Raw genomic sequence first — 23,809 nt, 5'->3', positions numbered from 1 at the left:
CAAAATCATATATATATATATATATATATATATATATATATATATATAATATTTCATGAAAATATGTTGATAATGGTTCAATTTTTCATTATTCAAAATAAGTTTCTAAATATTTTGTTTCTATGTTTATTATATATTACAAAATCTTCGAAAGAAATATATATATATATGTTTTAAAACAGAACAATAAATGGAGAATGGTTTGATTTCTCTTGTATTAAAAATAAACAATTACAAAATTTGGCTATCAGAAGGCGATAACGGCGTCGGCGGCGAAAGGGAGAGGGTAAGGGAGGCAGACGAGGAGGGCGAGGAGCAAAACCCCGACGCCCAAGGCCACGGAGCGGGGACGAGGGTCGGTGATCTCTTCCTCTAGCGGAGCGATGGGACCTCTCTGCAGAAAGAATATCAGAAACACCCAGTAGAACGCCACGTCGTTGAACAGCGACGCCAGCCCCAGCACCACTATGCTCAGCCCCGTCAGCCTCGTCGACGTCTGCGCCAAAACCAATCCCGAACTCAATCTCGCATTTTGGTTCGGGTTCATTTCGGTTATTGCTATCCGATTTTTATTTTTATGTTAGAATTCGGTTCCATTATATTGTCCTTTGAGTTCCGATATTATTCACAAAAATACCCATTTGTTTAAAAATATTTGTACCAATCTGACTGAACCCGAATTCGATATAAAAATCGAATGGTTATATTTTCTCTGAAAACGAAATCCGAAATGACCGTCCCGGCTACTCGTAGAGAGGAAATTACCTTTCTACCCCAAATGGAGAAGGCGATTCTGCCGCCGTCGAGCTCTCCGGCAGGAATGCTGTTAATGGCGTTCCCATATCACCAGTGGGTTTACGGATATCGGACTTCCCTCTTTCAGCACATCCCCTAGCAGCACCTTCGCTGTAAAAAAACCGAAAGCTAAAATGGATAAAGAAGAAGAAGAAGAAGAGGCCTCCTCAAGATCATTACCATAGATTCGAGCTCGGGATTTTACCGATGCCTCCGACGAGTAAAGATTCGTGGAACACAGAGGGATCGACCACGACACCAAGGCCGTCGGCAGGGGGGATGATGAAGCCTAGAAGGAACAGAGCCAGACCCAAAGAAAATCCGGCCAAAGGTCCTGCTGCTGCCACCTTTAGCAGATCTTCTCTCTTGGGCACGATGTTTCTTATTCTCGTTATCGCACCAAACGAGCCTATCTGCCATCCCGAACGAGTAAAGACGGTGGTAGACGTAACAAAAGAAAGAAAAAGCTAAACTTTTACGGTCAATACAATTGGAAGCAGTATTCTAACCATTCGATTTTTATATCTCAACCCGAATATAAACAACAGAAAAACGGGAAACCGATAATCCCCCGCATTGCAGCAACTTACTTGCCAACTAGGAACAAAGTATGGAACACCGAGCTTTATCCCCGCATTGTTCGCAACCAAAACGTGGGCAAGTTCGTGTGCTCCGAGGATGAGAGCGGTGACCAGGGCTCCAGATAAGCCTTCAGATAAGAGGTTGAGGTTGTCAAACGTCGATCTGTAATGGAATTCACCGACCGAAAACCAAAAAAAAAAAAAGTGGCTTAGGCCAATGCAATTTCCTAACGTTCGTCGGAGAAAACACGGGAAAGAACGTTCTTACAGCAAGTTTGATTGCAACACAGGAACGTTACGGAGAAGCAACGTAAACAGAGTCACGGTTCCAAAGGCGCCAGCCGCAAACCACTCGGGAACGGCTGGAGCAGTAACAGTATCAAACTACTAAACGTACGGACATTCAGACAAAGAGTTCAAAGGAGAACAGAGAGATGATAAATAATACCCGTTGTCTCTGGTTGCAAGGTAACCTTTGGAACAACTACTGCCACGGGTTTGTCATCTTCAAGATTGACAAGAAGGAAAACCTTGTACTGATCGCCGAATTTATTCTGTATATTAACGAGCAGTACTTATTTATTTTTCGCTGCAAGGGATTAAGAGGGAAGAACTCGTAAGAGCATCTCTACCTCCATCCTCGTCTTTATCTTCTCGTAACTTTTAGCCGGTTGTCCTCGAAGATTTCCTTTGAACAATACTCCACCCTGACAGAATTTGTCCAGATGAGGTAAAAACATCTCATTATAACTCGGAAATAGAAAAATTTGCATTGAAGGAAGGGTACTTTTCATTTCCAAGTAAAAAGGTAAAGTGTGTAGAGAAGTGAAATGAAGAAAACCCGATGAGATTTTCGGGAGATTAGAAAGCTCGACAAGGTTTCTTACAAACTCACCTCATACGGTTCCTGGCTCGTCACGAAAAACGTGTCAAACCCGAATACTTGGTCCTTGAGGATATCGATGGTTTGCTTGGGGATCCTCATGGATTCATCCAACTGCTGTGGCTGTTCGCGAAAACTTTATGAACGATTAAAAACAAAACATCACAAAGCAAGAACTGCCCATCTTCACTATTACAGTGCCGGTAGTACTCACGTTAACGCCAGGCAGGGGAGAACCACTGCTAACTTCTAAGTTATCGCCATCCTGTTTTCAAACTCGGAAAAGTACGATACATTCAGAAACAAAAACAAGGACTTCTTCTTTTGAACATGCAAGAAACTCGGATGAATTTAGCTGATTCAACAAAATTTTTGGGATGAAAGCATGTTTCAAAGCCGAAAGGTTTAGCCCGGTATGGAGAATTCCAATCAAACAGGAGTAAAGATTATGTCTCTCGCCATTGAACTGACAAATCTAGTATGCAGTACTCAAGAAAGGTAAAAGAACGAAGGAAGCAATCTCTTCTCACCAAACCGAAAAACAGACTCTTAATCCGAGCTTCAATTTTTCCATTGATGCATTACTTCGAGTAAAAACAGTACCTGAAAGCTGGCTTGAGCTTTGTTTTCAACTTCATTACTCATTGTTTCATCCACAACTGTAGGCTGAGGATTTAAGTCAGTGGTATTCTGTGAAGGAGAATCATCTGCTGAAGCTTCTTTGTCTTCTGCATTTTCCTGCAAGAATTTAAGATATGAACTTAGAGATACCCAAATCTTCAAATGCTAAATTCCGAAATCTTCGATTCATATTTCTTCAAAAAAGAAAACATCCATGACATGGAAACATTACAAATGCCCTGAAGGAGAAGCTGCATTAAAGCTAAAACAAGAACATACCTTGTCGTTATTGCCATCAGGTTCTGTCTGCGTGTCGGTTGCTCTACAAATGACTTCTCTGTTTCTGCAAACACTTAAAAATTCCAAAATCACCGGATTGATAGATCAAGAAATCTCCATAGCCAAACCATGCTCGAAGAGAATGCGACGAAGATGAAACCTGTGAATCCTGAAGAGCTTCAGATTCTTCCTTCGAGGGTTTCTCGTCTGAACGAAATCGAGATGAGAAGTAGCTGCTACGAAAGGCTGAAACTTAATGCCGCAACATAAACTGCATTGCGACAAGATGCCGACACTGCCGCGAAAGCCAGCTGCGAGATTCATGTCCGAAAGCGAAGAGATTCGAAGTTGAAACCTTTAGGTTCTCCGATCAAAACCCAGATTCCATTTCAGCTTTTAGAAAGAAGAATTTTGAAAAATTCTCTTTGATATTTTTTGTTTTGTTTTACAGATTTTTTGGGTGATTAGTCTTGGTGGTTCTTATCGTAGGGGGAAAAAATCTCGAGAGGAGGAGAATTATCCGTTGGAAGAAACTGGAGCTCCTTTCCCAATGCTTTTTAAGCGAGTAATAAAACGCTCTGCAGTTTCCCGACCTAACCGACATGCAGTTCCCTTCTTGATAATCAAAACATCACGCATGTACTCTTGCCACCCCCTGAAGTAGACAAAATTCCAGAAGAACATGTATAAACCATCTAAAACATCATCTTGAGCACAGATAACGTAATATTAAGGATACGAATTGTTGATGAAATTAAGAAAAAAAAAATGAATGTTCGTATAAAAAAAATCTCCAAACAAGTCAATAGATTTCACTACAACAATTACTACAAAGAAACTTTAAACCTGAACAAAATATTACAACGGAGGTTAGTATAAAAACCTTAAAAAGGTGTAATAAAATTTCAAATAACCAATAACAATTTACAATGGTTATAATAAATTGTTCACTACTTGAAGATAATAAATGAGAAACCAAACTCTTAGATCCTTGACAGTTTGACAAAGTGAACTATATATAGAAGTAATAGTAACTTGGAGCAATATCAGCAGGAAACAGCTAAAAGGCTCCGGCCACAAAGAGGATGAACAAGATCAAGAACAAGATCACAACAGCAAAAACCTTGATCATGAGCCACCGGTTTGAGGAAATTCGGTTAAGGTGCCTCAGATGGGCATTATGTGCTCCATCCACATTACCTAATGATTCATCCATATTGTCATCGATTCTGTTCCAGTAAATCATTATGCTTAATCAGCAACCAGATTGTGAAACAAACTTGAATATAGGGAGAATCCTATAAAAAAAAAACACCGAACTTTGTCAAATGTGCTTATATAAAACACTGCAGTTTTTTTCTTTGACAAATAATACTTGAATTTCCCCATGTTACCATAAAAAACTCATGTACTTTTCAAACTCTTTCAGATTCTCTCCATTTGAGAAATTCGACCGGTGATCAAGTTTGGAGAATTTGAAAAGTACAGGGTTTTTTATGGTACTATTTGAAAAGTACAGGGTATTTTTAATGGTACAGTAAGAAAGTTTAGATATGAATTTGCCAGAAAACAAAGTACATTGTATGACACATTTGGCAAAGTTCAACGTTTTTAATGGGATTCTCCTTTGAATATATTAGAGGGGTGAAAGCATGAGAACCTGATAGCTAGTTCTCCCAGTTGTGTGATCATAGTGGCCAGATGTGTGAAGATGCCACTCAGTTCTGTTATGGTGGATTCCGCACTGTGGAGAGCGGTGGAACGACTTTGGGTATAGTTCTCCTGCCTCGAGACCATCTGCTGTAACATGGACATCTCCATTTGCTAGTATGGAGCATTGTCAATGGCGGGTCTTCATCTGGTTTGGCAAGGCATGAGGTATTACAGCATAAATGGCATGTTATTAAAACATAACAAAACAAGCCAAACATGGTGAAGACAAGCAGCAGAATGTAAAATGAGACAGCAAAAAGGACATATAGTGAAAGGGATACCTCAGCTGGTTGATAAGAGCTCCATTATGTGACAGTAATCTGGTAGTATATGGAAGAGAAGCCTAGTCAGATTTCCTGCCCTGAAGGAATCATTTCTAGAACAGCTCACTCGTTTATATAAATTCAAGCTAAGATATATTGAATGCAGTGTTCTCTTGGTCGCTCGCCCTAAGAGTAATCTGAATGGTGCAGGATCTATAATTCAAAAACTACTACAGACAAAGTAGAAAGAGATTATGGGACTAAGGCCTATATTATCAAGTTAAAGTGAGAGAAAAATCGTTCATGTAACATGACGTTAAAAGAAGGAACCCGTTGAAATGACATGACATGCTCTATATTATAGTAACAATGCACTCAAGTAGAGGCAGACAAGTTTCCCGAATCGCAACTTCAAAAACAAAACTCACACTGACTGTTGCAGAACATCAGATGGATTTGATGGACTTGACCATGGAGGAGGCTCAGGCAAAGTTTTTATATCGTGCTGAGGATGACTATCTTTGGATGCATTTTTTGTAGAAAACATTTGTTTCCGATTTTCATGAGCTTTGATGTTATGCAGGACCATAGACAATCTGAATAAGATGATGTAGAAGACAGACAATCAATCAATACTAAGTTGACAATTTACAAGACCGACCTCAGATCTCGTAGTTAATACATCTTGAAGCTGCTTTGTAGTACCCATAAGTCTGGTTTTCAAGTCATTGCAAACAACAGTGGAATGACCAACTATGTCTTCGGAATAGTTCCCATCAGCAATCTCCATGTTTTGAAGGGTTTGCAGATCAGATAGTGCCATATTCAGTCCCGTAACATCGTTCCTTACCAATGCAGTTAATTCCTGTATTTCCACAGTTTGGTCATTGAACATCTATGATTGTTTTGCCATTGCAATTCAGCATAGTTGCAGAGAAACATACTCAGTCAAGCAAAAGACACCATCTGAATCGCAATCACAACAATATCTCCAAATTTTCAAGGCCATACCCATTGTCATCAGCAATATAATTTCCCTTTGTCCTCCCAATAGATGCATACATTAAGTAATCGTCTTCCAGATCCTTTATAGGGGAGTTTTTGAATCACATATACATTATCTTTCATCTTTTTGAAAATCACATGATTGCAAATCTATTTCTTATCTCACAAAGGGTACTACTTTCTACAAGCAAGCTGCCACATCTGTATCTTATCTAACAAACAAATGGACAAATCTTGCTTAAACATTCAACAACCAGGGATGAATTCCACTAACCCTATCGAATTCCCAGATTTTTCCTCGTTTTCTCAGCAACCAAACAACCCAAATGAGATCAAAGATAATGCGAAAAAAAAAGACGAAACGACAACGAGGGAGATCTGAATCATACATTTGGCGAGCCTGGCGATCTTCTGAAACACTTCGTGGATACTTAATCCGATCCGAGAAGCCTTCCTGTTGAATTGGGATCGCGAAGAGCCATGTTTGGAGGATGCGGGGTCATTGTCGGCTCGATGGACGGACGAGATTGATCCGATCTTCTTCAACGTCTGAGACAGTGACCGGAACTCCGCCATCCGATCTCTGCACGGCGACGCCATCGTACGGTCAGTACTGGATCAGCTTGATGAGCTTATTTAGTAGCAAACCGTTCCAGAAAAATGGGGAGATTCATCGTCCACCGGTAACTAGCCAAGGGACCAAAAACAGGAGGAAGAAGAACGATAGAGAACAACGTGTCACGTTTATGTTTCGGAGGGGGACACCTTGCTGTTTGAACTGCGTGTTGTTTTATTATTTAGCAGCCAAAATGCACGACGTGCTGATCCTTCATTAAGCATTGGAATCGGCCTAAAAAAAATAGTAAAACTGGACTTGGGTCCAATATCGGAAAAGTCCAGTATAAGATGACGTGTCAATCTACTAAGAAGAGTGGATTTACCATGTAGATTTTCGGAATCGCATATCAATGTTCAGATTTAAAAATAATATCAATTATAAAGTTTGAATTTTATTTATCAAAAAGTAAAATCTAAATTTTTTATATCAAAATTGAAAAATTCAGATATTTTTATGAGATTTTTCTTTAGAATGATTAACTCTTGTATAATATCACTAAGTATATTTAATTAATGGAATTAAAACTTACTAGTAATAATTTCGCGCGACACGGGGCAGATTAAAAATACATATAATTTTTAAAAATAATCTTATTATTTCAAACTTGTAAACTCTATTGTCTTATATTGAGCAATCGAAGTATTCGATTCCGCTGGTTTTCAATTCGGATAGGATAACAAAGTTTTTGAAATTCAAGTCAGTTCAGTTTAATTTTCTGCGATTCAAAAATGGAATTAAAAGAAGTTTGAAAAAGAATTAGAACCATATGAGCTAGAATTTATTCTACATAAATAAATTTTTACACAATGTATTACATGGAATTCAATTTAAACAAAAAAAGGGAATGATTGGTGGGTGACATAATAATTACAAGTTAAAATAAGCTTAATTACACTTAAGGAGGAAGAAAAAAAAGGTCCCACACCAAAAAAACACACTGAAACCAACGGCCAAGATCCCATATCCGACCACCGGTAAAGCCAAGAACGTGGGAGGGGGAAGAAGAAGACGTCGGACTCGGAGACACAAATACGACGACGTTTTCGGCATACTCTAGTGGGGCTGAGATGGAACAACCACCGTTGGATCTTCGGTTAAGCTTCCTCTGAAGCATTTGTTACATATGAATTAGGGTTCGAGTTTTAACATCATCAAAATTGGTCTAATGTCTATCTCGAGAGATGTGTATTAATATATATTCCACATAATTGTCAATCATTATAGTTTTTCTCTAAACCTGTCATCTTTTTTTTTTCTGTACTTATAAAATTTGTGTATCGTTGCATTTTCTCTATAACTATATAATCTTTATATTTCTACAATATCTCCTTAGTTTTAAGGACATTCCAATTTTCGAAAAGAAAAAGTAGTAGAAAAAAAAATGATTAAATGGGCTTTAATATGGGCCGTTGTCCGGCAAAACAATGTTAAGGCCCAATATGTTTTCCTTTGAGGCCCAAAAAATATCTTAAAAATTACCCAAAAAAAAAGAGAGAGAAGGAAAACATAAGCAGCAGTAATTTTTGAAGGGCTTTTCCTGGAGAAGAAGCGAACTCTGTGTTGCAAGGAAACACGAGATCGGGGAGTTTAAGCTGATTCTCCTCGGCGAAATCCGAATCTTGTCGGAGACTCTGATTTTCCGACAATGGACGTGATAAAGACGCAGCAAATATCGGCGAGAACGATCGAGAAGGTGATTGTTCATCCACTCGTCTTGCTCAGCATCGTCGACCACTACAACCGCGTCGCCAAGGACACGCGCAAGCGCGTCGTCGGCGTTTTGCTCGGAACCAGCTTCCGCGGTACCGTCGATGTCACCAACAGCTACGCAGGTGTGCCCTAGCTATCTCCTTTTCTCCTGTTGTGTCAGATCTCTGAATCTGTTCGCGTTTTGTTTTCAAAGGAATTTGGTGTTTTGGGACCTTTTTGTTTGGCATTTCCTTCGGGTTTTCTCGTTTCTAGGGTGTATTCGTATTGGGTTTTGTCAGGTAGAATTTTGTAGTTGGCATAAATTTAGGGTTTTGGTTGCAGAATTGTGTTGATGTTTGACATTGTGTTACTGTTATATATTTGCTAGTTATTTAACTTCCCCGTTAGGTTTTCAGATTCATTCAAGCTTGGTTAAAACATGATATCTTAGTTAAAGTGTTGTCGATTTAGGGTTTCATTTTAGAATGCAATGTTCATTTCTCTGGACATTTTGTCACGAGGGACCATTTCATTAAGATACCAGTTGCTTACACATGACTTGTGTCATTTACAGTGCCCTTTGAGGAGGACGACAAAGATCCAAGCATTTGGTTCCTTGATCACAACTACCATGAGTCGATGTTCCATATGTTCAAGAGAATCAATGGTATTGCTCGTGACAAATGCTACCTAGATTTCTTTTCCTATGCAGGTAATCCCGTTTTTAAATGAGCTAAATATTTGCTTTCAGCGAAGGAGCATGTTGTGGGTTGGTACAGCACTGGTCCTAAACTTCGAGAGAATGATTTGGATGTTCATGCATTGTTTAACAAGTAAGACATCAGCTAAGTTCGTTATGACATTACTCTGAATCATCAGTCGGTCTGGTCTTTGTCTATTCCGTCGATGGTCTGGTGGTCTGTCTAGCGCTCATGCTATTATTTGCAGAGAGCAGTCTCTCTCTCTCTCTCTCTGTCTTTTTCATTTTATATTGGAGCTTGTACTTAAATCCTAGTTTAAGCTTTTGTTTCTGGTGCTGCAGCTATGTTCCAAATCCTGTGTTGGTCATAATTGATGTCCAACCTAAAGAACTTGGGATACCTACAAAAGCATACTACGCAGTTGAAGAGGTGAAAGAGGTAATAATACAAGCTCTTTCTAACTTTGTCATCTATCTAATCAATTCTTGTTTGTATCCATATCTTTTATGAACTTGTCAAATACTTATATCATGCGTATACAGAATGCTACCCAGAAAAGCCAGAAAGTCTTCATCCACATTCCTACAGAAATTGCTGCTCACGAAGTTGAAGAAATCGGTATGTCTACAGGGGGAAAAACAGATCTTACGGCGGTTTGGTTTCCTTGTATTGGTGTATGTAGGATTGACTACCTTTTCTGTAATTGGTCAGCTCACTTCCTTGTGCCTAATTTTGTTGTATGTTTATTTTTCTGAAAGGTGTGGAACATTTGCTCAGGGATGTAAAAGACACAACTATCAGCACCCTTGCAACTGAGGTTCTCGCCTTTGGATCGCTCAATTCTTCACTTTTGTACCATTCCTTATACTTGACTGAACGGTGATGGGTGGTTTTGGGAGAAGTTTGATTGATGTTATCGAGAAAATGGTATACTAACATCCTACCTTTCTGCTTGTGGAAACTAAAATTATCTGTGTGTTCTACTCCAGGTGACTGCAAAACTTACTGCTTTGAAGGGGCTGGACGCACGTCTTAGGGAGATCAGGAGTTACCTCGACCTTGTCATCGAAGGAAAGATCCCACTAAACCATGAGATTTTATACCATTTGCAGGTTTGATTTCATATAACTTGTGGATGTGTTTTAATACCTTTTGAATGATTAAACTCTTTCCACCCTAGAAACAGTTGGTTCTATTGTATTTTTTGGAAGTTGACAAGGGCTATGTGAAGCTAATATATATGTTAATCATTCCTTTTCTATGCTGCTGCTATTGAGGATTTTCATCTTATGGCTATATTCTTCTGATAATTGTAGGACATATTCAACTTGCTTCCTAACCTGAATGTGAACGAGCTGGTGAAGGCTTTCGCAGGTGAGCTTCTGCCTTCAAAATTCTTTAAGCATATCTTTTCTTGTGGTGTTTTTTAAACGGGTTTTCATCATAATCTTCATTATTCGCAGTGAAAACAAACGACATGATGTTGGTGATCTACCTTTCTTCGCTCATCCGAAGTGTAATTGCCCTCCACAACTTGATCAGCAACAAGGTTAGATGAGTGACTAATCATTATGTGTTTTTGTTCTGAATCTATAATATAAATGCTACTCTGCTCAAACCTGTTTCTGGTGGGCATGCCTTATCTCGCGGATACTCTCTTTAATCCTTTTTTTTTTTCTGATTGTTATCCCCGGACATATCGGGTTTGCATTATTACAATTTTCTCCCTCTGTGAATCTTAACCTCCAAATGTTATGTTTCAGCTGCTGAACAAGGAACACGAAAAAGCTGAGGACTTGAAACCTGTTTCAATACCTGCAACAAGTGGGAACTAAATAACAATGGTGCTTGCACCTCGGATGTTCTGATCTGATCTGGGTCTGTCGGGTTTCCAGTTCATCTGTGAGCTTACTCGTTACCCCCTTTACAATTGCTACCTGTGTTCGGAAAAAGAAAAGGGACAAGCTCGGACAAACAGGCATGACCCAGTCCCAGTTAGTTGTTCACTTCGGCATCCTGTCTCAGTTTTTTACTGTTTTGTTGCGGTAATTGTTTACTCTGATCTTACTGTCTCGAGATTCGGGGTTAGTCTAGGCCGATCTCAGGTGCAAAGTTTCAGATCAGATCATGTTATGTGAACACATTTGAACTGTTTTGATACGGTCAGACATCAGTACAGTAGCTTAAAGGGAAAAGCATCTTATCGGTTTGCTTTAAGACCGGACAGGAAGCAATGACGACAAGCTAAGCCTTGTGCCTGCCTGCATTCATGGCTCTTGTCTCTTTACACAAAAAAACCACTTTTGTTTGGTTGCATGATGGAATGCCTTCAAGTACAAAAGCTTTTATGATTAAAAAAATGTTATTATGTTCTGCTCATACCCCATGTTGGATGTTCCCATCCCAAGAGTACATGATTCTTGATCAAATATTTTATACAAATTCTACTAAATATAATACCGCATTATATAACAAATCTTGACATTGTATCACATTTTGATTCCTTTTAATGAAGGTTATTGTTTTTACATAGAATATTCTATTGTATTTTGCTATATATTATGATGTATTCTTCCCATTATCAATAATATAGAAAAACATTTTCCCTATTAATTATGATTACTTGTATTGGAAATCTATATTCATTTCATATTGTTTAGTTTTGCATTCATGTAAAACCAATGGCGAAAGACACCATGGCCTAGAGATGTCATGGTATCAGTTTTAAAAGGAATTAAAAGCATTGGCGCCTCCAAATCTTGGGGCTCCATCATTGATGACATGACTTATATTTATAAAAAAACTTTAATTTTTTTTTGTAATTAAAGAGCAAATAATTGCGTCATGGATTAGGTCTCCTTTCTTGAACTCTTGTCATTTGAAAAGGAATTAAAAGCAGGAAAAAAGAAAGAAAGAAAAAGGGTATTTGAATGAAAATAAAGCTAATCAAATGGCGTAAGCTTCGCAAGAAAAGATATAATGATGATGATGAAATATTTTAACTTATATTATATAAATATCATACGTTTTGTTCGTTTACATAAAATAAGACGATTATATTTATAATTTTGCTCATTATTATGAATAGGTTGCAAATTTATCTTTAATAATTTTGAAGTTCAACGGGTATTTAAATTCGGATGAATACTTTTTTTTTACATATAAATTTAAATTCGGGTAAAAACTTGGGTTGTATATCATCTAAACTTGGATTTTTGATTGAGTAGTTGTATATATTATTTTTAAAATCCACGTGGAAAAAAGTGTTCTAAAAAGTCGTATGAACATTTGCAATTAATAATGGTGTAAAAATGAAAGTATGACGTAAGCATGCATTCATTCAATAAAGCGTTCCGATTCGAGCCGCGGAGAACCAAAGCAAAAGCGTAATTTTAAAAAAAAGGGCAAAAAATTGAACAATCTGATTATTTTAGATATTTTGATAACTAATGTACGTGACACTAAATTATTATTATTATTATTATTATTATTATTATTATTATTATTATTATTATTATTATTATTATTATTATTATTATTATTATTATTATTATTATTATTATGTTTCTTATTATTATTATTATTATTATTATTATTATTATTATTATTATTATTATTATGTTTCTTTCTCCGCATGATCAGTCGTTATTTGGTCATAGTTTTTTTTTGGTCAAAAAAATGGAAATTGGTCAGTGAAAATTTGGTCATAGTTTGATCTTCGTCCGGCCAAATCATGGTCACGGTCTTTGGCTATAATGTAGAGCATTTTAGGTACCATTTGAATTAATTGGGTAATGAATGGTTATCCAGATTCGGAAAAAAAAAAGAATGGTTATCCAGATATGCATATGAGTAAATTATCGAGTAAATACTGTAAATTTCATAAAAAAAAGTGAGAAACGTAAAGGTATTAGGCATATATATATATATGCTGAAAGAATTTTCATATACTAATAATTTTGTCACCGAGATATATGTGATATAATATATATGTATATAGACATGTATACATTGGAAATTATATGCATATATGGAATTCATAAAGCTTGTCTTTTTGCTAGATTTTTAGGATAGTATATATATCTATTGTCCATGAGAACCAAATCTTAAACTCCCTACCCCAAATATAATTCACCAAATAAAAAGTAATTAGAATCTAGCTCTAGTTTTTTTTTTTTTTGATAATTTAAAAATTCCGAATTAATTATATCTCCCAAACAATTGAAAAATATAGGTGAATATCCCTATTTAAATTCAAATAGAGATACGAATTTAAATTGGAAAGGAATTTTACCAATGAACCATCCAATCTTAATAATCTATCTCTAGCTATATATATATATATATATTGAAATGAAATGCATCACGAACTACCCCATTCATCTGTACATGGGGTCATCATAGTATATAGAGAGACCTTTCATTGATTTTATTCAAAACAGGATATACCTTAATGTCCAATTAATAATACACATATGACTAAACCATATGATAATATATATTATATATGAGATTACATTCGGTGGTGAAAGAATTTTATCTTCTCCCACCGACCGACAAAACCTATTATCTTTGTGTTTACATTTGCATGAAAGTGATATTTAGGGTTTTGATTCTCACGACTAAGCTTACTACTTTTGTGATTTTTAAACAAGGGCAAAGGCTTTTTGGGTTTGGTCGGAAAGAGAAAATATCACAAAGGAATATTTTATTTTTCTTTTTATACAACAAATAAATAAATAAAAGCAGTACCCTCCTCTGATATATTTTTTTTTTTAATTTGAAAAGTAAAAGCTTCAAACGTGTACACAGATTTGCCCAGGATTTATTTCCAAAAAAAAATATATATTTTGAAACTGCGTTTATAAAACGTATATTAGGTGTAAATAGTTGAAAATTGAATATTTTCCAATTTAGGATATATACAGATATCAGCTTCTTGTTGCAAATCATATGCTATTTATCAAATACACACGGACCAAATATATTATTTATTCCTTCGGCTATTTTCTTTGTTTCGAAAAAAAAAACATATTTTTGTTATTTAATTAATTTGATTTAAAAAATGATATAAATCTATTTTTTAAAATCTATATTACTTAGTTTGATTCAGTTCCATCTCTATCCCAAACAGTGAAAAATATTATATTTATTAAAAAAAAAAGCTTATAAACTATACTACATTTGTCACCACTATCTAAAGACAACTTAAACTAATTTTCTTTTTCCACAGAATTTTAAAATGATGCTAATATTATTTTGGGAAAGGTTGGCGTCACAAGAGAAAAAGAATGCGATTCTTTGGTCACAAGTGGAATTCAGACTAAGCTTCGGTTATACTGTCACTGTGTTCATAATTGGGCAGCCCACTGCTGAGCGGATCCGGTGAAAGATCCCACCATAAATGTGTATTGCAGACAAATCTTACCTTAGGCTGCTTCCATTTCCATGACTCAAATCCGTGACTTCTAGGTCACAACGACAACACCTTAACCGATGTACCAAGGTTGTCTTCGTCATTGTGTTCATAATTATGTAAAAAAATATATACTCGCATATACATACATATATACACTCACGCATTCATGTCATCATTATAGTTTCTGTATTGTAAAAAGAAACCGTGGTTTTGACAACTGTTGAAGTTAAACCACACACAGTTAAAAAAAAAAAAAACAAACACAAAACACAAACTGGGTTGTGGCATTTGATGCGTAATTACAGTTACAAGCTTAGATTTTATCTCTTCCTCAGAACACCGAGTTTCTGGATTTGATGTTACTGTAAGCTCCAGATCCGTAGGATATTTGTCCGGAGAACTTGATTCCGTCCAAAAAAGCTGCTTCGTATGGAGACAATGACGGCGGAAACAGAGACGACTGACCGAGAAATGTAACGTTCTCTGCCCCCATATCTCTGAAAACCACCGATTTCTCCTGAGTTTGGGGAAGAAATCCGTCTGGGAACGGACGGTTCTGATCGCAGCTTGAGTTTGCGTTTAGAAGATTAACGGTCGTGATGTCGTGGATGCTCGGTCGGCGTTTGTCTTTAGCACCAGAGAGTTGTCTCTGGTAATACTTCTGAGCATGACTTGCCACCTGTGTCGGCGTCTTGGACACCACGAAGTTTCTCGATATGTTCCTCCAGTCGCCTTTCCCGTACTTGAGAAGCCCTAACAAGAATCTCCTGAAAGAAATAGAATCCTTTAGGATAACTTGTTGCCCAAGGAACCTAAGACTGATGTTATCAGAACCTGAAGACCGTATATATCCCTCACCTGTGTTCTTCTTCAGTCCAAGGGACACCTTTCTTTCTCTCCTGTTCGGTTCCTCTGCTTCCGTTGGCTCGTTTTCTATACGACTCCAAATCACGATAACTCACAGCCTGATCGAATCTACAGGAGGATAGAGGGTAACCCGGGATCGGTATTCTCCCAGATTCGATATCGGATACGTCTTCTTCGAGCCTGATGTATTGATTCATCACATCAGAAACTGTCTTCCCAGGAATCACGGAAGCGATTTTGAACCAGCGGTCAGGCGTGTCTTCCACGTGAACGGCGAGTGCTCTCTCGAACTTCTTGTTCTCTTCTTTTGTCCATGTCGTGTCTCTGTTCATCATCTCTTGAGCGAACCCTTCAGACACGGCAGAGTCTCCCTATGCTTAAGGAGCAAGAAAGTTTCAGTACAGACACAGATCGAGTAAGCTCATGTTCTGGTGGTTTAGAAAGACAAAAGCTTTTATAGGAATGGAAATGATAATTATACAGGAATCTGAAGAAGAAGAAGAAGAAGAAGGAGAAAAAGGAAATTCAGAGAATCGTATGCCGAAAGGAATCAAGAATCATTGCTTTGGTTAAGATTGGCATAAAACGAAGAATCCGAGAAAAAAAAGACTCCACCTTTGAAAGAATCCCAGAGAATCTGCAAAGGGAGAACAAAATCTGAAGCTTTTGAGCAGAAACCAGAGGAGACAAGCGAGACCCAGATGAGAATTCTCGGGAAAATCCAGAATTAGCAATTGAATTGGAGACCCAGAAGAGAGAGAATTCAAGGAAGAAGATGACATCGAGAGGAAGGAGAAGAAGAGGCTGTGTTTTATGAGGCGTCTCAGAGAGCTCTGTAGATTTTTGTTTTTGGAGATAGAAAAAAAAAAGGCACTTTGGAGGAATTTTGGCCGATTAGGAATGGAGAAAGCGAATACGACGATTCACTCTCTCACTCAGCTACTTGCTCAATTTCTGGAAAAAAAAGGTTCCATTAATAATAATAATTATAATTATTATTATTACTATACAAATAAATAAATAAACATACATTATTGTACAGTACGGCAATTTATTTTTTCGTCGTTTTCTGGTCACAAACAGTGCAATAAGGACAACAAAAGCGACAATTTTTTTTCCCGAAAAAAAACCAATTTATTTAAATTGATATAACATGAATATTGAACCGACTTAATTGTCAAAATTTTACGACGTTTTAAAAATTCTTTTTTTTTTTCTTTTGCTCGTTTTGCCGCCTTGTTGAAACATTCTAGATGAAAGAATTTGAAAGATTGAACAGTAAATCATTATGTCTTTGTCCGTATTATATATTTTTACGTTTCGAACAATCGATGTAAATAAAAATTTTGGGATATTTGGAAATAACATTGATTAATTTTGACGACCACAATAATGGAACACATGAATATCTTCCAACATGTATGCATGTATAGCCATCTCAAATTTTTAGAAGTTTCGTATTAAAATAAATATTAAATTCCGAAAATTATATATAAATAAAATACGCTATTCCAAAATTAGTTCTTCAGTTACCATAGTTACTTTTAGGACATCCTATACGGGTGCGTATATTTATATATATATATATCGATAGAATATAGATATCTTCAATTTTTGGGATAAGATCAAGAGCGAACCTACATGTCTTAGTATGGGGTCACGTGCCCCATTCACCTAATTAAAAATTTTTATTTACTTTATAAAATTTGTAAAATTTTGAATAAAGTTATTAAATGCCCCATAAAATGAAATTTGTCCGTACTAAAATTGAATTTGCCCTTAATTGTATATTTGTCTAAAATAATTTTTCTATATTTAAACAAAATGTCAAAACCGTGTGAAGCCCGCGGAAAAAGTCGGCGACAAGAATATTTACTTTATTGCGTTCACTATGAAATCGTTTTCTTTGGTAATTTAATTTTGAAATCCTTTTATAACTCATACTGCTATAAGAATAATATTTTTTTTATAATTTATCCGAATGTGATTTGGAAGAATGTGGTGAATAACTTTTGTGAATTTTTGTTTATAGGAATATCACAATTAAACAACGGTAAAGATATACATATAATTTGTGGGCATATATCGACAAAATGAATTAGCAAATTTTTTTGTTATTAAGATGATGAAAAACAATGATAATTTTTTATAATTATCTATTAAAAAATATCATTTAAATTCATGTAAAGTATGAGGTTGGTCTTAATTTTATTATTTGTCACCTACCACAAAATGCCTACTCTTTCATCCGGATTTAGACTGAATAGACCAAAACCTAGACTCACATGAAAACTAATCGTTAGCAACGATTTCAAATTGTTGCAAATCTCAAAAGATTTCATCCAAAATCGAAATAAATAAAAACGAAAAATTGATATGATCGATCTAAAATATAAATACGGAGTTAAAACGATGTTGATGTTGATGATGTTGATCTATTAAAAAAAAGTATATGCAAATACCCGATTTTAAAAATCATGTTAGCCAGATTCAGATTCAGATTTACCGATATTCACAAATTGGGATTCGAATGAATGCAAATATGCGTGGATACCCGATTTTCGGACAATTTTACCTGTGTCCTACCTTAAAAGTTCAGGGACTTATGGTGGGACCACCAGACTGAAGTCTCTGCAACCAAGCAACTCTTAAACATGGCTTCCTCAGCTGCAAGAAGATCTCTCTGTACTCTTTCTTGAGGAACATGTCCAATGCAAACAAGTAGAGATCACTCCCTTGCTCCACCTCTTCCATTGCATCAAGACATTCTATGCATTCCCCGATCGTATACCCGGGCTCTCCTGATGCCATCCGGACGCTGACTGGACTCTCGTGAACATTGCTCCTCGACTCTACAGCCTCGGATCTCTGGTTCTGGTTCACTTCCCTGTCTATGGGAATGGCTACACCTTCTCGCAACCGAGATTCTTGAAAACAGATGCTTATCCTCGGGCGGATAGTGGGGAAAATTTCGATTTCATCTCCATCTGGACTCGTTATGGCTGCCTCGTTCGTTTGCAGGATCGATAATGGAGTTGGGTCATGGAAATTGAGTGTTTCAGACCGTTTCCTCTTCCGCCGAGGAGGAGAGTATGGAGCTCCGGGTTCTATGATTCCATGGAAGATGATTGCCAGTTTGTCAGGATGAGGAATTTGCTTGTTTCTGAATTGTGATGCTCTTGGGTTCACCTGTTACAAAAAAAAAACGACATGGGAAACTTGTAAAAGAGGGTTCTGATTGGGAATTAGTTGATGAAGCTCTTTTAGCATACCCGTAAATAGCTTCGCCACTCCTCGTCTGTGGCACCAAATGTACGAGAATCCGGATCCCATTTCAGGCTACTTATGCCGACAAGTTGACACCAGATTTTCCACGATTTCCTCGTGCAATCCCAGTGGTTTTTCAACTGCGCTCTCGTATAACCTAACCCGGTCTTGTCATTGATCGTCTCGAGAATCGTCTTCCATCCCTCCTTGGTCAAGTGTGAATCGGGTCTGTTCCCTTTTAGAGTCTCTTGTACCAAAAGATCAAGAAACAACTCGTGTGTGGACGGTGACCAATAGCCTTTTGGTTGCGGGGTCGATGACTTAGACATGCTTTGCCTATCTTCATCTCCGGTATCACGATCTTCCTCATGTCGGCTACTCGCCCTCTTGCTCATTCCCACAACCTCATCATCTATGGCATCTACCTCATTACCCGAAAAGATAATTTCGAGTTTCTCGAGGTACTGTGGAGGACACATCCGATACTGCCCAGCCTCGGGATTATCCTGTCACAGAACCAAAGCATGTTAGCCTTAATAACACCAAATTCACATAAGATTTAACAATGGCTGGATTGATCAGTCATTCATTCCTCTTTGTACCTACCTGTACATAATTGATCCAATCTTCATCGCTGGCACCAAACGTGTTTGTCTCCGGATCCCAGTTCATATAACTGCATTGAACAAGTCTAGACCATACTTTCCACTGCCTTCCCATAGTATCCCAATGATTTTTAAGCTGCATTCTATCGTATTTGGAACCCGTCTTCTCCTGAAAAGATTCCAATATATTCCTCCAACCCTCTTTAGTGAAATGTGTTCCGGGTTTATTCCCTAGCGTCTTTTGCTCGATGCATAAATCCACGAATATTTTGTGAAAATCAGGATCCCATACCGCCTTAGACCTCATTATCTTTTACTTCGATTCCTCCAGCTCCAAACACACTACAGGTAAGTAGTTCAAGAATCAGTATCCTATGAAAGAAAAAGACGAACTCAATACATGACAGAACCTCGTATCAAGTTTGCATGTCCTTATCTATATAAGTATACAACCGCATTTTCGTCCGAAAACTTAGGATCAGGCGCTCGAGAATAATAAACAGAACAATGCAAACAATGGAAATCAACCTCAGAATCATATCAGTGTCGGAATAAATGAAGTGAACATACATAACTAATGAGACATATCGGATGGTGTCTTAATATCCGAGCACAGGCAGGCATGAGCTTGAATTCATGCAAGTAACATACTTATATACATGGATGCATGGCACAAATATGTACACAATAACCTCATCATACACCATGCATATACATGATCCGAACAATCGTAGATGCATGCATACATATCTATACACAGACAGGTACACACAAGTAAAAGCACATATACACATTGATTGATGCATAAAACCCATATGTTCTAACAAATTCATGTAACCAAGCAAACACAAGTGAATATATACAAACGAACACATATTCATAAACGCATAAACTGCAGAGGAGCAGAACATTTTCAAAAGACTAGGAATTATGGAAACGGAGAGGAGAAGCAAAGAGAGCTGACCAGAGCAGATAGTAAATGCTCTTCTTTATTCCGACAATGTACGAGATTTAGGGCTTAGCGTACACAAACGGACAGGAAAAACCAGTAAACGTAGTCGCAATCACAGGAAGTTCCAGACAAACGGGAGAAAACCCCATGAGTACCGTCGAAATCTCCCAGAAACGGGAATCGCGTGAAACCCTAATCGGTGGGATAAGTGCTACGACAATGGAGGGTATAGAAAATGGAAAATGGACGCCGAGGAAGATGAACAGGAGAAAGAGAGAAATCAGAACGGGAATATGAAAACGTTACCGGGAAAGGCGCGACAGCGTTTGGGGGCACGAAGAGAGGGAAGTATGCGTCGGTGTCTGCAGAAGCCGATCGCGATTTTCCTCGCTCTCTCCCTCTTTCCTGCGTTTGCGATAGTGGGCTGAGATGGGCCGTACGGAATTAGGCCCATATATATCGATTTGGGTCGCAGCAACGTAATAAAACCGAGGGAGGAGGCATAACTGTGAATAATTTGAAAACCGGAGGGTAAAATGGACAGAGCAGAACAAAATAAAACCTAAAACCGGGAAAACGCATGTGATTGTCGCTTTTCTTTTGGTTGAACCGATAGTATATGCAAAGCTGTAATAATGTGGATATCGATATTTATATGTTCCTCTATCCCAACAGTATCACGAGAATCAAGACGAAAAAAAGGCAACATTTACTTTACTGGTTATAGAATCTACATGGACTTCTAATTTAATATTTTCACTAATGAATGTTCTATGACATGTAGCATGCTTCTTAAATTATTATTATTATTATTATTATTATTATTAATAGGAGGATGTTAAGTTGAAACTGATATTATTTAATATTGTTAAGTTGAACAAAAGTACTAACGAATTGAGATTGGATATTAGATGAGATGTCCGTAAAAATATGGTTGGATTCGATTCAGAATTTTTTTGTTAAAGAAATGGTTTCCGCGGTTATTTAAATATATTATGAAAATATTTTTTTATTTTAAACTTTCTATAAATTATATTTTCATAAACAAAGTTTAAGATAAAATTATTTTTTAATAAATATAAGTGTTTGATTGCAATTAAATACAATTTAGAAATGTTAAAAATTTATAGTTTCCTCTGTTTCTATATAACTTTATACAACAAATTGTTGATGAAATCCACATCTTTATATATATAATATACGTTATTTAGATATGTATTAAAATATATATATTTGTCATATGACCACAAGTACCGAAATCAAAGCTAAACTAGCTTTGCTGATAATAATAATAATAATAATAATAATAATAATAATAATAATAATAACTAAAAAAATATCATATAAATATCTAAATTTTTATGAAAATTTCAAATAAATATCTGAACTATAAAACTTCCATATAAATATCTGAATTATTAAAAATTTTATATAAATACCTATATTTTTGAAAAAAATCAAATAAATACAAATTTTAGATATTTTTTAAATAAAAATAGGTGATGTTATTAACTGATTTTTAATTTATTTGGGAGTATTTTAAAAATTAAGGTATTTATATAGGATTTTAGAAACATTTAAGTATTTATATAAAAAAAATTTTAATTCAGGTATGTTTAGGATTTTTGTAAAAGTTTAGGTAATAATAATAATAATAATAATAATAAGAATAATAATAATAATAATAATAATTGGAAATCAGTGAAAAAATGTTTACTAAAATGATGAAAGATGTTTCCCGTGATGGGTCGATCTCCAAGATGGGAAATTCTCTCGTCATTGGGGAACAAGTCCCCTTATATTCCGTTTATTATTTTCTTTTCATTTACTCGGGTATTTGTTTTCGTTTGTCTTTATATCTTTTCCTTTTAACAAATAAAGAAAATAATTAGAAAAACATAAAATATTTTTAAAAAAAGTTTCACATATATAATATTTTTATATTATAAAAAACGATTAAAAATAATTGAATCCAATATGTGGACATGTATGATCGATTATTATTATTTAAAAAAAGCCACCTTTTTAACATTTCCACTTGAAGCATGTCACAATTTCACAAAAAAGGAAATCAGTCAATATTAAAATCATGATTACAACTATAATATCCACAAGAAATGTCTAGGAAGAATCAAATCCAAAGTACAAATTAATTTGTGACAAAAGAACAAAAACAATGATTTAAAAAAACTAATTTAAAACGAGTTTCGCTTAAGGCGTGAAGATGGAACAATTCGAGTCATGTTTTTAATGCAATTCCTCCTTGTCCTTATTCTCTCTCTCTCTCTCTCTCTTGCAGGCACTTGCATGATAAAGCTTCCATCTTTATAGACCTTCCTTCTCCGGCCAGAATCCTTCGCCATGGCCTCCATTCCATCTCCTTCTTATTCTCCTTCAATCTTCTTGTCGTCTCTCTCTCTCCTTATCAATGTCTCATTCGCTGAAAACGGCGCCAACTCCACGGCGGTTGTCGTGACGACAAACCCAAACTCTCCGCCGCCGTTTCCGCCGCCGCGTCCGAGCTTGTCGTCGTTCAAGCCGAGCATCGCCGTCGTCGTCGGGGTCCTAACCACCGTATTCTCTCTCACGTTCTTGTTGCTCCTCTACGCCAAACACTGCAAACGCCGAAACGGCGCCGTTTACGTCCACCACCGCCACCACCATAACCACCACCGGTTCGACGGGAGGAAGAACTCTGGTATTGACCGAACCGTGATCGAGTCGCTTCCGGTTTTCCGGTTCGGAGCCCTTAGCGGCGACAAGGAAGGGCTCGAGTGCGCCGTCTGTCTCGCCCGGTTCGAGCCGACCGAAGTCCTCAGGCTCCTTCCCAAATGCAAGCACGCCTTCCACGTGGAGTGCGTCGACACGTGGCTCGATGCCCACTCCACTTGCCCGCTTTGCCGGTACCGGGTCGACCCGGAAGACATCCTCTTGATCGGCGACTGCAACCCCTGGTTCGAAATCCGGTTATCTCACCGCGAGGAAGACGATCACGTGCCCACGAACAGCGCCACTGGGTCAGAGCTACCCGCCGGGGTCAATCCGGGTTTCTGGGTCCGACGGATCTCGGGTCGGCATTCATCGGCAGGCGAGCAAGCGAGTCGAGTCAACGAGTCGGCTCACCGGACCTCGTGTAGAAGGTCATTGGACAGCTCTCTGAGAAACGATGGCGACACAGTGATCATCGGATGCTTCGATCGGGCCCAGAGAAAAGACGGGATGTTACTCCCCGACGGCGCGATCACCGACCGGAAAAGCTTCGAGCGGCGGTTCGGGCACCGAATAGTCATATCCACCGCCGGAGGGCAGAGCCAGAGGGACCAGAGGTGGAGCGACGTGGTCAGACCGTCGGATCTTCTGTATCTCCGGTCAGAGATGATAATGAGTGAGAGCCGGAAGACGGCGGAGGAGGGTGGCAGAGTTGTAAATAACGGGAGAAGTGTGTCGGAGTTAACAAGCGTGGATAGGACATGGAGGAGAGAGAACGACGACAGCAGCCATAGCCATCGACGACAACGACAAGCCGCGGCGGTCGTTTCGAGGGGGCTCG

At 37.4% G+C, this 23,809-nt stretch overlaps 5 protein-coding genes and 1 long non-coding RNA gene across 10 annotated transcripts in view; 2 read left to right on the top strand and 4 right to left on the bottom strand.

The window, feature by feature from the left end:
* Window positions 1-144: 144 nt before the first annotated feature.
* LOC104823143 (probable zinc metalloprotease EGY2, chloroplastic) lies at window positions 145-4,432 on the bottom strand. The gene is given in 14 exon segments (XM_019203792.1): window positions 145-496; window positions 766-838; window positions 840-906; window positions 1,001-1,208; window positions 1,386-1,539; window positions 1,645-1,738; window positions 1,825-1,930; window positions 2,009-2,083; window positions 2,272-2,382; window positions 2,474-2,524; window positions 2,863-2,997; window positions 3,160-3,223; window positions 3,320-3,814; window positions 4,283-4,432. Coding segments are annotated over 13 exon segments (1,551 nt in total). The 5' UTR covers window positions 3,484-3,814; window positions 4,283-4,432; the 3' UTR covers window positions 145-247.
* A 572-nt stretch (window positions 4,433-5,004) lies between these two features.
* Window positions 5,005-6,889, bottom strand: LOC109117092. 2 transcript variants are annotated; one of them, XR_002024580.1, is made up of 4 exons: window positions 6,530-6,889; window positions 5,564-6,000; window positions 5,154-5,233; window positions 5,005-5,017 (listed from the first exon to the last, which is right to left on the bottom strand). It is a non-coding gene; the product is annotated as an uncharacterized LOC109117092 (long non-coding RNA). The 2 variants fall into 2 exon arrangements; XR_002024581.1 differs by lacking the exon at window positions 5,005-5,017 and having other exon boundaries at window positions 5,154-5,192.
* Window positions 6,890-8,275: 1,386 nt separating this feature from the next.
* LOC104823142 (26S proteasome non-ATPase regulatory subunit 7 homolog A-like) lies at window positions 8,276-11,419 on the top strand. Its single transcript, XM_010554569.1, has 10 exons — window positions 8,276-8,591; window positions 9,023-9,115; window positions 9,200-9,281; window positions 9,491-9,587; window positions 9,692-9,767; window positions 9,908-9,966; window positions 10,139-10,261; window positions 10,466-10,523; window positions 10,613-10,698; window positions 10,913-11,419. The coding sequence occupies exons 1-10, from the start codon at window positions 8,405-8,407 to the stop codon at window positions 10,982-10,984; spliced, it is 933 nt and encodes a 310-aa protein (XP_010552871.1). The 5' UTR covers window positions 8,276-8,404; the 3' UTR covers window positions 10,985-11,419.
* A 3,300-nt stretch (window positions 11,420-14,719) lies between these two features.
* Window positions 14,720-16,329, bottom strand: LOC104823141 (transcription factor DIVARICATA-like; the record flags this gene model as incomplete). Its single annotated transcript, XM_010554568.2, has 3 exons — window positions 14,720-15,335; window positions 15,427-15,806; window positions 16,051-16,329. Coding segments are annotated over 3 exons (1,095 nt in total), but the record flags the coding sequence as incomplete, so codon positions are not given.
* A 1,531-nt stretch (window positions 16,330-17,860) lies between these two features.
* LOC104823140 (L10-interacting MYB domain-containing protein-like) lies at window positions 17,861-20,646 on the bottom strand. 4 transcript variants are annotated; one of them, XM_010554565.1, is made up of 5 exons: window positions 20,566-20,646; window positions 19,600-19,649; window positions 19,309-19,476; window positions 18,708-19,208; window positions 17,861-18,624 (listed from the first exon to the last, which is right to left on the bottom strand). In XM_010554565.1, the coding sequence occupies exons 2-5, from the start codon at window positions 19,612-19,614 to the stop codon at window positions 18,031-18,033; spliced, it is 1,278 nt and encodes a 425-aa protein (XP_010552867.1). In that variant the 5' UTR covers window positions 19,615-19,649; window positions 20,566-20,646; the 3' UTR covers window positions 17,861-18,030. The 4 variants fall into 4 exon arrangements, with proteins under 4 accessions (XP_010552867.1, XP_010552866.1, XP_010552865.1 ...); XM_010554564.1 differs by lacking the exon at window positions 20,566-20,646 and adding an exon at window positions 20,272-20,557; XM_010554563.1 differs by having other exon boundaries at window positions 19,309-19,649.
* Window positions 20,647-22,426: 1,780 nt separating this feature from the next.
* LOC104823139 (RING-H2 finger protein ATL43) overlaps window positions 22,427-23,809 on the top strand; it is a 2,097-nt gene continuing 714 nt past the window's right edge. The window contains exon 1 of the mRNA XM_019203724.1: window positions 22,427-23,802. Within this exon, the coding sequence (XP_019059269.1) occupies window positions 22,621-23,802 (1,182 nt within the window). The 5' untranslated portion in view covers window positions 22,427-22,620. The remainder of the gene's footprint in view (window positions 23,803-23,809) is intronic.

The sequence above is a fragment of the Tarenaya hassleriana genome, unplaced genomic scaffold (assembly GCF_000463585.1).
Source record: "Tarenaya hassleriana unplaced genomic scaffold, ASM46358v1 Cleome4, whole genome shotgun sequence".
NCBI classification, from domain to species: Eukaryota; Viridiplantae; Streptophyta; class Magnoliopsida; order Brassicales; family Cleomaceae; genus Tarenaya; species Tarenaya hassleriana.
Note: the sequence above shows the minus strand (reverse complement) of the source record. Positions and strands in the feature narration are given on the sequence as shown.

Bases quoted from the DNA above. Each gene is read 5' to 3' on its own strand.
- LOC104823142 (XM_010554569.1), top strand. From the start codon at position 8,405: ATGGACGTGATAAAGACGCAGCAAATATCGGCGAGAACGATCGAGAAG. The intron at 9,588-9,691 runs GTAATAATACAA...ATGCGTATACAG, and splicing joins CAGTTGAAGAGGTGAAAGAG to AATGCTACCCAGAAAAGCCA. The intron at 10,262-10,465 runs GTTTGATTTCAT...TGATAATTGTAG, and splicing joins AGATTTTATACCATTTGCAG to GACATATTCAACTTGCTTCC.
- LOC104823140 (XM_010554563.1), bottom strand. From the start codon at position 19,614: ATGAGGTCTAAGGCGGTATGGGATCCTGATTTTCACAAAATATTCGTG. The intron at 19,209-19,308 runs GTAGGTACAAAG...GTTCTGTGACAG, and splicing joins ATTGGATCAATTATGTACAG to GATAATCCCGAGGCTGGGCA. The intron at 18,625-18,707 runs GTATGCTAAAAG...TTTTTGTAACAG, and splicing joins AGTGGCGAAGCTATTTACGG to GTGAACCCAAGAGCATCACA.